Raw genomic sequence first — 16450 nt, 5'->3', positions numbered from 1 at the left:
TAAAACCACACATATGCAGACACATGTTCCAACACGTTAACACACACACACACACACACACACACACAGCTGTAACCTTACCTGTGTGTCCTCACCGCTGCAGTGACGTCCTGAGTTGCCGTGGTAACGTCCTTTTCCTCTCTCTTATGTCCCGTCAGTCTCTCTCTCTCTGTTATAGAGTAGCCTCGTTTTATCCTCCCTCGCCCTCCTCTCTCCCTCTCTCTAATGAACACTTGTTGTCTGCAGCAGAGCCGGCTCATCATGGATTTACGGACTCGACTCGGCTTCTCCTCCTCCGGCTCCTCCTCTTCCTCCTCCTCACCCCTCCTCCTCCACTTCCGATCTCTATCAATCAGCTGATGCCCACGCCCACTTCTTCCAGGCATTGTGCCAGCCAATCTCGTCCTCCGCTGCCTGCAGACCTGAGCTCCTTCAGCCAATGATGAGCAGCGCTGACAGATGGTAAGGCAGCACACAGCTTAGAAGCAGGTGGGGGTGAGGTGGGTGGCAGCAGTGGGGGGGTCAGAGGGTCAGCTGACCTGGAGCTGCTTTAAAAGGACCACATGCAGTGTCACAGCAGAGACACAGGCTGCTCAAACAACGAGTCACACCCCCAGAAGTGATGTCACAGTGCACTACAGAGGGGCTGGGCGACGGGGTGTGACCTCACCGTTTACCGTGGAACACCATGGCTTCGTTACCAAGGTAAACTTTAACAACAACCCTTTAACGTTCAGCTGTTACACAGCAGGATTTATCTTACAGGTGTTTTGTGAACTTAATGTTCAAATATAACAAACACACTGAACATAGACTTAAAGCTGTTCCATTCATAAATCTGCTGATGATTTATCTCATGATTACAGATCAAAGACCAGATGATAGTCAGACACATTAACCGTGTTTGCTGAATCCTCCATATTCTACAGCTAAGGACTGTTAAGTTGCTTCTATAACATGATGGGAATCAGAGACGTCACGTTACCTGGTCAGTGGACGACGTTCTACTCCGCTGGAAACCAACAAGTACCAAGATCAGATGATGTTTATTTCCAAAACATCCTTCATCTTTTCTGAAAAAGGAAACATGGAAAGTCACAGATTCCAGATATCAAACATATCTGGAAAACGTCCTTTTAATAATAAGTGATGATAAACTGAAACTCACCAGTTTCAGAGCAGCTTCTACCACTTGTGTTTTGGTCTCTCTTAGAAAATGGTCGTTAAACATCAGTGACTTTCTTCCTTGAAAGTGTCAGTGTTGACTTAGTTAATCTGCTCAGTCCATCACTGCTGCTGTCCAGGACACTGCGCGTCCTTCCAGTGCGGTGACCGTGGGGTTTTCATAACAGGTTCCACTTTGATCCAGATCCCAGTTCATAAAATTTCCACAGCTTTTATGTTTTTCTGTCTTCTTACTGTTTTCTCACCACCAGAGAGCAGCATACCAAACGTTCAGGTCGTAGTAGGTGCTCCGTCCAAACCATCGCTTTGGCAAACTACAATAACAAACTGATTACGTTCCTCTAAAGCACCCAAAACCTTTCCGACGCCAGGTTTGGACCTCAGATCTCTTTTATCATGGTTTCCAGTGAACCTCCATTTCAGTCATTTGGACTCAACTTCGTCCTGACATCACAACACACGGGTTTCCACAGAAACATCGACACGGTGAGGTAAACCAGGAATGGCTCCTCGTTCTGTAGCAGCTTCCATCTGTAGAGTTTGTTGAGCCCAGTATGAGCTGCATGAATCTGATCACGAGCCTGTGTTACACACTGAAACACCAACGTAAGCAGCGTCTGTCTTCTGCTGTATGCTAACGTGTTAGCATGCGTCTAATACATCTCCTGGGTCCCTGCAGAACGGACTGAAAACCCTTTTTCACAGTGGTCTGGTGTCTGATAAACTTTTAAACACACTGAGCTGTCACTCAGACTGGAACACGCCCCCACCAGCACCTGGCTTTGTTGGAACGCAGGGCTGATTTCAGCATACACACCTGCTAACAAGCCTCTGCACACAGCGCTCTCACTGACACGAACGACGAGGCTGTGTTTCTGAATGCAGTGCTGACGGCAGTCTGGACGCCGGACACAGATGGGCTCTGTCAAAATCCTCTTTTTATCATGTTTAATAAAACAACCAGCGGGACAAACTGCCAGTGTCTGTGCAGCTCCCACCACGGCCCCTGCTCCCCTAACCCAGGAGAAATACATCTGACTGTGTGTGTGTGTGTGTGTGTGTGTGGACAGTGCAGCAGTACCTCGGATACTGGAGCCGGAATCAGACAGGATGGCTGACGACAGGAAGTCTGAAAGAAGAGAAGATCAGAAGAAGATCAGATTACATAAAGTCTTTTACTTCTTCTTCGTTTTCTTCTCTGACTTTCAACAAATCCCACTTTTACACTCAAACGTGAAACTGTGTGATGGATCTGACTCCTCTGAGACACAGAGCTCCACACGAACCTGATGAGATGCATTGTTTTGGTCGGACCAAACAAGACACTTCAGAGCTCAGTGAATAATCAGAGAAGTATGTCCCAGTGTGAGGAAAAGGAAACCTGAGTTTTCCATCACAGCTCCTCTCTCTTCAACAAGACGTCCTCTCACCTTCTGCTTCGTCCGACCAACAGATTTTCAGATTAAAAGGAAATAAAACAGAGAATAAGAAGCTGGAAGCACAGAATGCTTGGACTTATTTGCCTGATAAATGACTTAAATGTATAACTGATCATCAAATTGTTTCACCAACTAATTATCTATAAATCAACTAATCAATACAATAAAATAAAATAAAAATGTAAAACCTTGTTTTTTCCCAGTGGTTAGACATTAGGAATCCAAGCACATCACTCTGGTCCCAGGTGATCCACCATGAGCATTTCACATATTTAAAGAACAGCCTGATCAGTACCGAAAATAAGCGCAGAACCTGCAGCCGGACCACCTCTGACACACCTGACTGTAAATATTAGCTGCTATCACAGAACAACAGACAAATACAAAGAAGATTTAGATTTAGCAAAACGCACCAGCTCCTGTTTTTTCTAAGCGCTCAGTGCAGCAAACCCTAACCCTAAACCCAGCAGCAGCAGCGATTCGACTCTTCTTACTGTCAGATGTTGAGCTCTGTCTTTTTAAAGGTTGCTCGACCTTCCACATCCCTGAGCCTGACTGATGAGCACAGAAGACTCGGTTCAGTTCACACAATTTGTTCGAATATATCTGCATTTTAATCCATAAAACAAACATACAAACATAAACCGTGTTGATACGCACTTTGTTTAGCAGCACAGAGCTCTCTTACTGGGTCTGTTTTATAAAGAAAAACACCCGTTTCTGCTGCTCTTTCAAGCTCCGACACCCGTTGTGCTCGCGATCAACCAGAACGCTTGAACTCCTTTCAAAATACTGTCGGTTTAACGCTCTCCTTTGTTACTGTTCACCGAAAACAGGGCTCCGCGTGTATTTTAACGCTTTTATAGACCACATAAAAATACTTTACAGTTCGGCATGTGTACAATCGACCATACAGCACTATCTTCGCTGAAACAACGACTTTTCCAAGAGACCCGCGTTGCTGTTAGCCACCGCTCAGCGGGGTGGACCATGATTTTGTAAAGACAACCGTTAACAGACGAAGGTTTGTAAAAGTAGAAATTTTACTTCAAGAAAATGTTGTTTGCTGCAGTAATGTGTTTGCCGAGTTAATGAGGAGACGGTGCTAAACCGTGAAAGGCCATCAGTTATAATGAGGCGTTTGTGTAATTTACCTAACCTCAAAAGAAAGCTTGAACGCAGCTGTTTTTCAAAGGGGTTTCGCGGACTGTTCACTTACCTTCCACGGAGAACAGAACGTAGCGAGGCTGCAGCTTTTAGCGACCCATCGAACCACACAGCAACACCGACGTGAACTCTGGGTCACCCGGTCGGTCCATTCAACGGTAACGACCCAACCGACCGCCGCGGAGAGGGCAGCTGTAACGAACTACGGGAGTAGCAGCAGTAACGGCTAGCTAAGTTACGTTACATGCCGGTAGCGGTGAAAGTGCCGCTGGAGGTAAAGTGTCCGCCGTGTCCGCGGTTCACTCCGTTTCTTCTCCTCCTTTTTCTTTCGCTTTCGTCGCTCCTCTCTTCATTTGTCGGCGGCTGTTTGACATTAGTTTACGTTCTCCACGGTGACTTCAACTTCCGCATCGTTTAAGTGACGTAACAGCGACGTATAGAAACGTCAGCCCGGACAGACCAGACAGCGACCGCGAACACACGCTCACAGACATTCCTCTCTTCTTGTTTCTGTGAGGACACTCACTGACAGTATGACTCCCCGGACCCTATACCTGGTTCTAACCTGGGCCCCGAAACCGGGTCCGAACCCTGGAACAGTCTCCGCCTGTGGGGGCCTCAGCTTACTGAGCAGTCCCCACTGGGATATAAAAACAAGCACACATAAATCACATGAACACACACACACACATACCTCACCTGACATCACCTGTCTTCGAGCTGCTCTTTGTGTTGAATGAGTTTGTTGCTACTGAAACTAGTGAAGCGACAGTTTGTTTGCCTCGCTCTGCTCAGACATAATTATCATTAATGAGGAATAATAACAGGCTGATAATGGGCCCCTGGGCTGATAATGGGCCCCTGGGGTCACTACACCACACTGAAACCAAATAAGGTAAAGCAGAGAGATTCATGTCCCTGGTTTGTTGTATTTCTCTGGAAAAAGGACGTTTTTCATTCAGACTGTTAATCGAGCTGTAATCAGTCTGTGACTGTACGATGTGAAAACACAAAGAACATTTCTGTTTGAACTGTGAGGAGGAAGCATCAGGTCAAAGCTGGGAACACCACACACACACACACACACACACACACACACACACACACACGAAACTGGACGTCCTGCTGCTTCTGTCTCTCGTCAGCCACAGAAACAATCAGCTGACAGACTTTCAGGAGACTCTGACCTCCACCCACAGCAGCTCTGAGAGTCTGGGAACAGGGTCAGAGACTCTCCTGGACACGTCACCGTCCTCTGCCAGGTGAGTGCTGGTGTAGTTAGTGTAAAGTGTTCAGAGACTTTACTTTAAACAGAAATACTCCAGAAAAGAACACGTACCTCAAACGTTTTCTTCAGCTCAGGGCTGAGGGAAACCTGTGTGAAGCAGTGAAACTCTCCTGTGACCTGGAACAAGTTTCAGATGAGAAATGATCTGTCAGACTGACTCAGGTTCAGTTTATCAGATTATTCTGCTGTGGTGCTGTAAACACCAGGTGAGAAGTTTTCAGGTGTTTTACTTAAGAAACAAACAAAAAAAAAAAAGCAGAGTAAAAATAAATAAATAAATAAAAATTCTGTGAGGTCTGAGTCACAGCTTCGTGTTTACAAACTGAGAATTTGATCCTTAAATCAGAATAAAACCACATTTTAATATGAGTTAACTCTTCAGTTATTTTAATTTTATTTACTCTGCTTTCTTTATCTTCTACAGAGGATTATCAGAGTTAAAAAGTCAGTGAACATACCAAAAAACATGAATGAAAGTAATCCCACAGTCCTCAGCAGCCAACAGGTGGCTCCCCGAGGCCCCGCCCCCTGGTAATAGGCTTTAATTGGGACAGAAACAGGTGAGACAGACCAGAGGAGCTGTTGAGTTGATGGGAGCTGACTGAGCTCAGGCATACTTCGTCAGACAGGTCGGAAGCTGCTGAGCAGACATGATGCAGATGAATGAGACAGACTTTCACCTCCCGCTGTCCGAGTACAGCTTCGAGCGGCGGTTTGACGACAGAGGGGCGATAGAGTGGATGCAGGCTAACTGGTAAGCTAACACTGTTTCTGTTTCATTCCATTTGAAACTAAATCAGCTGCTTCCACTGAGCTCTGAAATCTACCCAAACAGCCAGGCTCAGTAGAAATATTCCGATAAACCGCGGTCTCTACAATCAAGACGCTGCGTTCCGAGTTCCATTGGAATATGTCCCGATTTTTAATAAATCTCCTGCCGGGAAAGGAACTCAGTGTTTAAACATATTTATGAAGACAGTTTCGGGATGTTTCGGTCCCAGGCTTTGTTTCGGCAAACATCCAACACATCAGCCAACTCTCGTTTGAACGTACTTCCACCTTCACCGGTTTGCTCGCTGCCAAAAATTCTTTACTGCTAACCATCAGAGACAGCCAGAGGCGGCGGCTGATATAGTGATGATCGCTTCTGTTGGGTTTCTGAATATCTGTTGGGTTTGTTGGAATGAAGAGCATTTCTGTGAATTGTGTTGGAGCCGAACAGAGGAGCTCTTGCTACATACTTGGAACAGAAATTGAATACTCGTGTCTTACGTTCGCGTAATGGACAGATAAGCTAGAAATCTTAAAACCTAATGATTTATGAAGGGGATTTGGTGAGGCTTTCGGAGCAGCAGAGATTCGGGGCAGACGCATAGCACTCTGAAGTACTGCCCGGATTACAAGGCGCTAAAAGGAATGTGAGAAAGATGCCAGAGCGTTACACAAGTCTGCTCAGTGCAGACTACAGGTGTATCACAGGTGAGTCACTGCAGAGTGATGTCACACCTGTGTATTTGTGGTATGTTGTTGTATTTACTTTAGATCCGGTCACTCCGGGTAGGAGGAAGCTTCCGCCCGTCTCCTCCCTCTGATGATGAAATATTAAAATAAGCTCAGAAATAAACTCCACTGTAAAAATCCTCAGTGGGATTAAATCTCAGAGTTTGTCATAAAAAACACTTTTCAAGTATTTGTCAGAGCTTTAAAAAGACTAAAGATTAACAGCTGATGCCTGATACCTGCCTCAGGTGTGAACATCTCACAGGTACACTTCCTGTTACACAGGAAACGTTTTTTGCTGAGTGAGTGAATGAGTGAATGAAGGATATGAGGGTGAATTTAGAGGACACGTGTGGTGGGACGACTGTTTAAGATCAGCGTCTCCTTCTGTCTCTTGTCTTGATGTTAGGCCGCCATGTTGTGTCCCGTCTGTCTGGGTCAGTTTCTGAATCTCTGATCTGACCTGGCTTCTTCCTGTTCCTGTTCCTGACAGTGTCTGCTGAGGAGCTCGTCTCCTGGTCACTGACTCACCAGCTGGTCAGCGTCAGCCTCTCTGTCCTCCGCCTCTCTGTCCTCCGCCTCTCTGTCCTCCGCCTCTCTGTCCTCCGCCTCTCTGTCCTCCGCCTCTTTCTCCTCAGCCTCTCTGTCCTCCGCCCCTCTGTCCTCCGCCTCTCTGTCCTCCGCCTCTCTGTCCTCCGCCTCTCTGTCCTCCGCCTCTCTGTCCTCCGCCTCTCTATCCTCAGACTCTCTTGTTTTATCTCTGCAGGAGTAAGTCCTTTGTGTTCAGCGCTTTGTACGCCGCCCTGGTGTTTGGAGGTCAGCACTACATGAAGCCTCGGCCCAGGATGAACCTGCGGCGGCCGCTCGTCCTCTGGTCGCTCAGCCTCGCTGTCTTCAGGTAACACTCGCCTGCCAGTGTGTGTCTGTGTTCATCGTCAGGTTGTGCAGCTGAGCTCTGGTCTGATCCGGATCTGTGAGTGAGCTGTAGAGGAGTCAAAGTTTTGCAGTAACAGAGCCACAAGAACGAAGAGAGGAAGATGTTAGTTGAGGTTTTTCTTCGGTCTCAAATGAAGTCGTTTCCATGGAGACAAAGTTGCTTCCTCCTCATGACAAATGCAAACTTTGACCGCCTCTGTTTCCACGGTAACCAGGGGCACGTTGCCTCAGTGCCCTGTTATGTTGAATAACAGTTCCTGTCTGTCTCCACGGTAACCCACCGCCCATCAGACAGGAGGGCAGTCACAGCTCAGGTGTGTTTGATTCACAGCAGCGGCCCGGGTGGCGACTGGCCGTGTTTGTTTTGTGCGCGTTGAGGTGTCGGCTCAGCTCTGAGAACAATACAGAGCCGTCAGTCGACCCGGGCGACGGTTTCTGAGCACCTGAAACCTGAACCTGCTCCACAAACAAGGTGTCATCCTTCAGACCGGCTCCTCTGTGTCTTTGACAGGACAGGTCCAATCTGCTGCGACTCCTCTTAAACACCTGTTCACCTGTTCAGAGTTTGGTTAGCTCTGACAGACACAGGGATGAAATCACGAAGCCAAAGCTCAGTTTGAAATCCAAAGTCTTTTCTCTTTCAGTCAGAACCAGTGTCAGAGGTTTTCAGGTGGAATGTTTTTCTGTTTTTGTCAGGAAAATAAAAAATGTCTTTGTGAATCTGACATTGAAATAAATAATTAATATCTCTCTCTTTTGGGTGCAGCAGTTTTTAAATCAGAGGAGCAAACAGAGTCTTTGTCAGTGGTGGCTCAAGTTTCGTACAAGTTAATACAGCTGTTCACCCACAGTAAGAACAGAGGTCAGAGGTCATGTGTCCAGGATGTGATCCAACATGCTTTTTTTGTGTGTGTGTGTGTGTGTGCGGGTCCATCAGTGTGTTACCTGGTGCTCCTGGTCTGACTGGTTTCCTCCTGTGTGTTGTGTCTGTGCTTTCAGCATCGTCGGTGCGGTCCGAACCGGATCCTACATGATCCACATCCTGAGCAGCAGCGGCTTCCGACGGTCCGTCTGCGACCAGAGCTTCTACAGCGGCCCCATCAGCAGGTTCTGGGCCTACGCCTTCGTCCTGAGCAAAGCTCCGGAACTCGGTCAGTTCATGTCCGCTCTCGTTTCCTCTGCTCCTGGTTCTTGGGTTCCTGGGTCTTCAGACTCGGGGACAGACAGCAGTTAGTGTTCGTTTACGACCGTTTGAGGAAATCACTTATTTCCTACGATTCACTGACGAACACGACTTTGATTCTAACTAATAATCATTTATGTCACTTTACCTTTCATGAGACTTGTTGATTATTAATGAATGAAAATGATCAGAACTAAGGCTGCAGCTGCTGATGATTGGATTAGTGGATTTTAACCCACTTCAGGAAACATCCACAGAGCTTCACTTTTCAGGGACTGAAGCAGCTGCTTTAGCTTGATAAACAGTTGCTGTTGAATAACAGAATAACTGAATAATAGCGGTTTGATTTTCGGTCCGTGGACTGATCCCTGCTTCTTGTCTTGCAGGCGACACAGCGTTCATCGTGCTCAGGAAGCAGAAGCTGCTCTTCCTGCACTGGTACCACCACATCACTGTGCTGCTCTACTCCTGGTACTCCTACAAAGACATGGTGGCCGGTGGGGGCTGGTTCATGACCATGAACTACACCGTACACGCCCTCATGTACAGCTATTACGCGGCACGTGCCGCCGGCCTGCGTGTGCCGCGGCCCTTCGCCGTGCTCATCACCAGCGCTCAGATCGCTCAGATGGCCATGGGGCTGGCGGTGAGCGGGCTGGTGTACCGCTGGATGCAGCAGGGAGACTGCCCCTCCCGCATCGACAACATCACCTGGGCCACGCTCATGTACCTCAGCTACCTGCTGCTCTTCTCCAACTTCTTCTACCAGACCTACCTGCGCCGCCACGGTGCCGAGGGCAAGACCGACAAGGCCGAGTAGAGGCCCGGAGCATCAGGAGACGCTGTGTGTGTCTCGATGAGGATGTTTAAAGACTGACTGAAAAAAAAAAAAAAAGAACTCTATGAGACGTTTTTCAGGACAGAGGAACCTGTGAAGGACACTCAGCGTCTCGTACAGGACGTGACGAGCAGGTTCACACTCTTCAGCTCCCGTAGTTTCCTGTAAAGAAGCAGAAATAAAACCCAAGATTTTCAGAGTCAGCATCAGGTTCAGGTGATAAACTGGTTTATCACCTGAACCTGATGTTCAGTTCACTGTGCAACAGAAAATCAGGTTCAGGTGATAAACTGGTTTATCACCTGAACCTGATGTTCAGTTCACTGTGCAACAGAAAACTGCAGCTCAACTGAGAATCAGTGTGTCTGAGTGAAAATGACTGAACCAGGTGTGTTCAGGTTAATCCATCCACGATGACGGCACCGTGTTTAACACAGATCAGAGCGGTTCATCACACTTCATCACCATTTACAGAAAAATCTCTTCAACAAAAACAAACGTCAGAGGAAGGAGACGTTTGACAACAGGTGGACGCTCAGGTGTAGAGTCAGCATTCAGGTTTCTTTTCCAGAAACACACACACACCCACGTTCCAGCACGTTCCAGCAGGCTGATGAAACCAGCCACTCCCAGCCTCCTCATACTGGTTTGGCTGGTTTCACCTCCCCACCACACCTCCATTCACGTTGGCTTTAATGTCACCGGTGTCTGTTCAGGTCCTGTGAGTCTGTGAATCCTCGCTGCCTGTGTGCTGAGATTCTTCAGGCTGAAATCAGCGTCAGGCAGAGTTAAACTTCTGATGATCAACTGTTTGAGAATCAATGCTCAGATTCAGTTTTTTGTTAATCAGCTGAGAAACAACCGCTTCAGTTATTGGTGCTGATTAGACGTATGATGGCTGCTGATTGGCTGCTGGAAAAGTCTCCACATGTTTCTCTTCCACAGTTGATTTTACTTTTTGTATTTTCTGCTGGTTTAAATCATGTAAATCACATGTTTAAAATGTTTTTCTCTGTCCATGAAATGTTTCAGTGTGTGATGTGAAACTCTGGAGGAAGCGTGGACTGTGAGGGGATTTTCTGTATGAACACACTGAAGCTTCTTTTGTAACAGCTGCTGAATGAAAACACCACGATCTTCAATTAGTTTTTATTTAATTAGTTCAGGTTTTAAATGTTTTATTTATTGTTTGAAAAAAATGGAATAAAGTGTTTTGCAATTTTGCTTCATGTGGACTCAGTGGCACAGACTCTGCTCCAGGATCAGGCTCTGAGATCAGCTTTGATTCGTTCAATCAAAAGTGTTTTTAATCAGCTCTGAGACAAACTACAGAAACGTAGAATCAGCAGGAGTGTCCAGCAGTTTTCCATCGTCTGTGTGTTAAACACTTCAGCTCATGGCTGCAGACGATCACAGAAACAGGTTATAATGATCCATAACACCAAAGTGTAAACGCGTCGGATTCGTTGGCGCCTGAAACATTTTCAGTTTGTCAAATCACTTCACAGCAACTTTTTATTTCCACTAAAAACTGACAGTGGTTTTATGATTGCTGCAGAAATGCTGCCACAGATCAGGTTAACGTGATCAGGTTAACGTGATCAGGTTAACGTGATCAGGTTAACCTGATCAGGTTAACGTGATCAGGTTAACAGATGTCAGCAGTTTACCTTCAGTCCTCAAGGAGTAAACGTTTCTTGATCTTTGTCTTTGGACTTTTGGAAACAAATAACTGTTAATGAATCCTGCTGGACGGGGAGGCGGTGCTGTGTGTGTGTGTGTGTGTGTGTGTGTGTGTGTGTGTGTGTGTGTGTGTGTGTGTGTATCAGGGTTGTTTCTGCTTCATCTCCCTCCAGCTCTTCCACAGCAGCAGATCTCGACTCTTCCCCAGAGCAACGAGCCAACGAGGCAACTTCAGCCCGTTAAACTGACCCACGCCGTCGTCCCGGCCCATCGCCAGCAACATGGTGATGTTACCTAGCAACCAGCGACGACATCAGTCAACGGGTGAGCAGCGACTCCAGCGGGTAATTGAAAAAGCAGACAGGTGTGCATACCTGTGTGATACGACGTCAGCTCCTTCCCCCTCAGACTGTTGGTGATGTTGCTAACGGCGACAGCGGCGTGCAGTCCGGCGTGGTACGCCATCTTTGGCTCTTTCACATCGGCACAGTCGCCCACGGCGAAGATGTTGGAGAACCCTTCAACCTGCAGCTGCTGGTTCACCTTCAGAGCTCCGCTGTCCGCCATGCTGCCGGCTGTCAGAGACACAGCGCTGGTCACCACTCTGTGGGACTCACCTTTCATCTGACCTCTGACCTCAGAACGTGCTCTGCACTTCTACTGATGTCATGTTCACACCATCAGCTTCAGTATGCTGCGATGGAGAGAAGCTGCCAATCAGCTCGGTTCATGAAGCTGAAGCTGACCTCTAGTGGCCAGAACATCACACTGCACCCAGTCCTCCTGGTTTGGGAATTTAAACGAACGAAGCAGAGAATAAACTGTGTGTGTCTCTGTGTGTCTCTGTCTCTGTGTGTCTCTGTGTGTCTCTGTCTCTGTGTCTCTGTGTGTCTCTGTGTGTGTCTGTGTGTGTCTCACAGAGGCTGGAGGCGTAGGCAGCAGAGTTGACCCTGAGTCCGGTGCAGCAGACGATCAGGTCAGTGCTCAGTGTTTCTCCTCTGTCTGTCGTGACCTTCATGTTCTTCTGCGTGACGTTCAGCGGCAGCTCAGACAGGTCCGTCACTTTCTGTCCTAAAACACGCGCGATAGGTTTGTTACACCCAGACAGAACCTGGCTGAACCAAACACCTGTGTGCAGGTATCGAACAGGTACACATACCCAGCACCAGCTCCACCCCTTTCTCCAGCAGAACCTCTTTGGCCTGCCGCCGGACGCTGGGCAGCAGCTCCGGGTCGGCCAGTCCGATTCTGGAGTGAATCAGCACCACCTGAACATGAGAAGAAGGTTATGGAGGGGTCACCCAGCCAAGGCCCAGCTGGCCAGGAGACATGACATCATGTGACGCTCATACAGGTGGCACAGGTGACACAGTCGTCTGCCTTCAGGGGGAACGTCCTGTCACGTGTCGTGTGAAATGTGAAGTCATTTAAGCTACATAGGAAACAGCTACTCCATCAGCAACAGGGGTCAAAGGTCAGAGACGTCAGTGTCACTCAGATCTGATCAGAGGTCAGTTCTCATCACCTTCTTGTCTGGATACTCCGTCTTGATCTCAGCAGCCATCTCCACCCCGGTCGACCCTCCACCCACCACCAACACCGAGTCTGCAGCCTGGACCTGCACACACACACACACACACACACACCACAGAGACACACACACACACACACACACACACACCACAGAGACACACACACACACACACACACACACACACCACAGAGACACACAGACACACACACACACACACACACACACACACACACACGCACACACACACACACACACACACCACAGAGACACACACACACACAGACACACACACACACACACACACCACAGAGACACACAGACACACACACACACACACACACACACCACAGAGACACACAGACACACACACCACAGAGACACACAGACACACACACACACACACCACAGAGACACACACACACACACACCACAGAGACACACAGACACACACACACACACACCACAGAGACACACACACACACACACGACAGCTGAACACATGAACCATAATGAGAATGAATGAACCGGTCCTCTGTAGACCCCAGTCTCCGTCCCGTCACCTGTCTGATGAAGTCCTCGTACGTCTGGATGGCGGTCTGATACGTTGCCACGGTGTTGAACTTCCCGGGGAACGGCCCATCAGTCCCAGTGCACAGGATGAGGTGGGAGTACTGGATTTCCTGTTTATTTGTGACATTAGGAGGAAGAAGGATTTATGAACGCAGCAGCAGAGTGTGACACGAGCACACACACACACACACACACACACACACACACACACACACACACACACACACACCCCTCTCACCCTCCCTCCCTGCAGGACGACTGTCTGTCTCTCGGTGTCCACTCGCTCCACTCGACCCTGAACAAAACTGTCTCCAAACGTCTCAGCGTACGGGATGAACGTCCTCTGTGCAAAGGCTGTGGACAGGACACAGGGTCAAAGGTCACACACACTGTGACACAACAACAAACACAGCAACAATAATCATCATAACACAACAAAGTTCTATTTTAATTATTTGTATTCACAATAAATGGAAACTATGAGAAGAATTTTTTTAATTAAATAAAAACTAAATATTTTTCTGAAATGAAACTGAAAGTTGGAGGCAATGGACAGACTCAGTGTTATGGGACAGACTGTTAATGGACAAACTCTGTGTTACAGGACAGACTCGGTGTTACGGGACAGACTCGTGTCAGAGGACAGACTCGGTGTTACGGGACAGACTCGGTGTCAGAGGACAGACTCTGTGTCAGAGGACAGACTCGGTGTTACGGGACAGACTCTGTGTCAGAGGACAGACTCGGTGTTACGGGACAGACTCGGTGTCAGTGGACAGACTCTGTGTTACGGGACAGACTCTGTGTTACAGGACAGACTCTGTGTCAGAGGACAGACTCGGTGTTACGGGACAGACTCGGTGTCAGAGGACAGACTCTGTGTCAGAGGACAGACTCGGTGTTACGGGACAGACTCTGTGTTACGGGACAGACTCGGTGTCAGAGGACAGACTCGGAGTTACGGGACAGACTCGGTGTCAGAGGACAGACTCGGTGTTACGGGACAGACTCTGTGTTACGGGACAGACTCGGTGTCAGAGGACAGACTCGGAGTTACGGGACAGACTCGGTGTCAGAGGACAGACTCGGAGTTACGGGACAGACTCGGTGTCAGAGGACAGACTCGGTGTTACCTGGCTGCACAGACGCTCGGAGCGCCGCCACGTTGTGATGAAACGCGTCCCTCAGGTCGATCAGGGTGAAGCTCAGTCCTTCAGATTTCAGCTGCAGAGCTGCTGCGATGCCTCCGAATCCTCCACCCACCACCACGACGTGGACACCCTCCACCGAGGACACCTGACCCCCCATCTCTGCACGCGCACACGCACATACACACACACGCACGAATCAGTGAGTACGTCACTTCCTTCACAGTCTCTCGCTCTCGTGTGGGAGGGTTTTCCCTCTGTTCTTCAGGTGAAGTCAAACTTCACTGAGTTTTCTCATCGCGACCTGTGACATGACGCGTCTCCTCCGTCACAGCACGTGGACTCACCTGTCGCAGGTAGAGCTGAGTGACAGTCCGAACCCCTGGATCCTCACTTACTGCTCCTTGTTTCCTGTTTGCTGAGGTTTACTTGTTTACCGATCGCCCCTGTGACGACACCAGCTCTCCGCCAATCGCAGCTCAACGGCGGGCGGGGCGGGCTTTGCTGCTGCCTTCAGGCGCTGTAGGAAACATCGAAGTCCTGTGTGAAAGTCCAGTTTTCTCGGTTCAAGATGGACGTTACTTACTGATGAATCCTCTTTGTCTCAGCAGAAGACATGTCTGTGAGACTGTCTCTGCTCAGACGCAGTGTCTGTTCTGTGAAAATCAGCTGACTTTGTGTGACTCAGCTTTATTTCCTGTCACTGTTATAAAACTGTGGTTTCTGGTGCGTTCACTGACTTTGACTCTCAGGACTTTGGAAGCTGTAGAAGTCTGCTATTATTATAATTAATGTTAACATCATAATCATTGTTCTGTTGTGTTTGCTCTGCTGATGTAACGTGGGATGTTCTACCTGGTTTCATCACAAACCTGAGAAATCCTCCCAGCTCAGTGGAAACGGCTTCGGCTGTGAACTGGTCTCAGATCCAAACCATCCACACTGAGTCTGAATGTTTCAGGTCTGAATGTTTTTTTTCTGTCTGTCTCTTCTGGGATTTCTGAAACTCAGGCTGTTGAGTAAAAAGGTCAAAAGAGAGTTTAGATATTTCCTGTGGTTTGTATCATAACTGACGAGTTTAAATGAACGATATCAGACTCTGAAATGACTGAATGGGACGCCACTGAACTGTGGTTCGTTCTGCCTTATAGGTCTTTTACCTGACAGCATTCGTTTCTGCAGATTCAGATTAAAATACAAAACATGACCAGTAAATAAACTGTTGTTATTTCTATGACTTAACTGAGCCTCAGAAGGAATTCATGAAACACCCCACTGTACATAAAAGCATGAAGTGAGCTGCGTCTTTACCAACTGTAACATGAAATGGATGAACACATAAACACAACAGTAATTTAGTAATTAAGTAAAAATATAACAGCCATTACTCTGAAAGGGGCCATTCAGCATAATGACATTTCCTTTGAATACATTTTAATGTTGATCCCATTCAGTCTCAAAACAACAACATCAGATGTTACAGGAACAGCTCTGATGATGAGAACAGTTCAATCTAAGTTGTAGTTTTCTGAAGCTGCTCAGGATTTTTTATGTCTGATGTTTGTGTGAAAAAGCTTTGTACTTTTATATAAACTCATTTTTATGTGTATTCTTTTTATTCCCACATAACAAACACTCCATGTCATTATTTACTTACCTGTTTAACCGGGTTTGTTCTCATGTGACAGGTGAGACTCACCTGCGGTCACAGCCCACACACCGCTCTGTGGTCTGTCTGTGTGTCAGCGCCCTCCAGCGGCTCCACTTCGCACTGCACCGTCATTTTAGGCTCCTTTAGAAAATCGTCAAAAGTGACGCAGCACAAGGCCGGAAATTACCGGAAATTTGAATTTATTCAGAATAAAAGCTCAGCCTCTAGAGTGCTAGCAGGAAAAGACGCACCTGCATGATTTACTCTTTATAATTAATTAACCCTTTATAATTTGAATTTGTCAGTTTCCATAATGTCAAATCAAAAC

At 47.7% G+C, this 16450-nt stretch overlaps 3 protein-coding genes across 6 annotated transcripts in view; 1 reads left to right on the top strand and 2 right to left on the bottom strand.

Annotated features, from left to right (window-relative positions):
- Nucleotides 1–3981, bottom strand: part of LOC121189528 (PH and SEC7 domain-containing protein 1-like) — a 40089-nt gene extending 36108 nt beyond the window's left edge. For 2 of the 3 annotated variants that reach the window (XM_041049725.1, XM_041049726.1), the window contains exons 1-2: nucleotides 3844–3981; nucleotides 2267–2314 (exon numbers count right to left, since the gene is read on the bottom strand). The gene's annotated coding sequence lies outside the window, so the exon portion shown is untranslated. Of the gene's footprint in view, nucleotides 1–985; nucleotides 1068–2266; nucleotides 2315–3843 lie in introns of those variants that run through there. The other variant, XM_041049727.1, reaches the window with a different exon arrangement.
- A 1679-nt stretch (nucleotides 3982–5660) lies between these two features.
- Nucleotides 5661–10760, top strand: elovl6l (ELOVL family member 6, elongation of long chain fatty acids like). Its single transcript, XM_041049667.1, has 5 exons — nucleotides 5661–5833; nucleotides 7346–7477; nucleotides 8515–8666; nucleotides 9085–9746; nucleotides 9813–10760. The coding sequence occupies exons 1-4, from the start codon at nucleotides 5730–5732 to the stop codon at nucleotides 9516–9518; spliced, it is 822 nt and encodes a 273-aa protein (XP_040905601.1). The 5' UTR covers nucleotides 5661–5729; the 3' UTR covers nucleotides 9519–9746; nucleotides 9813–10760.
- Nucleotides 10761–10821: 61 nt separating this feature from the next.
- aifm2 (apoptosis inducing factor mitochondria associated 2) lies at nucleotides 10822–14938 on the bottom strand. 2 transcript variants are annotated; one of them, XM_041049666.1, is made up of 9 exons: nucleotides 14819–14938; nucleotides 14457–14633; nucleotides 13562–13677; nucleotides 13314–13433; nucleotides 12745–12837; nucleotides 12379–12487; nucleotides 12138–12290; nucleotides 11594–11794; nucleotides 10822–11513 (listed from the first exon to the last, which is right to left on the bottom strand). In XM_041049666.1, the coding sequence occupies exons 2-9, from the start codon at nucleotides 14629–14631 to the stop codon at nucleotides 11362–11364; spliced, it is 1119 nt and encodes a 372-aa protein (XP_040905600.1). In that variant the 5' UTR covers nucleotides 14632–14633; nucleotides 14819–14938; the 3' UTR covers nucleotides 10822–11361. The 2 variants fall into 2 exon arrangements, with proteins under 2 accessions (XP_040905600.1, XP_040905599.1); XM_041049665.1 differs by lacking the exon at nucleotides 14819–14938 and having other exon boundaries at nucleotides 14457–14799.
- Nucleotides 14939–16450: the final 1512 nt, after the last annotated feature.

Source organism: Toxotes jaculatrix, chromosome 11, assembly GCF_017976425.1.
Source record: "Toxotes jaculatrix isolate fToxJac2 chromosome 11, fToxJac2.pri, whole genome shotgun sequence".
Classification (NCBI taxonomy): domain Eukaryota; kingdom Metazoa; phylum Chordata; class Actinopteri; family Toxotidae; genus Toxotes; species Toxotes jaculatrix.
The sequence above is the reverse complement of the archived record's forward strand: the minus strand, read 5'-3'. Positions and strand labels throughout refer to the sequence as shown.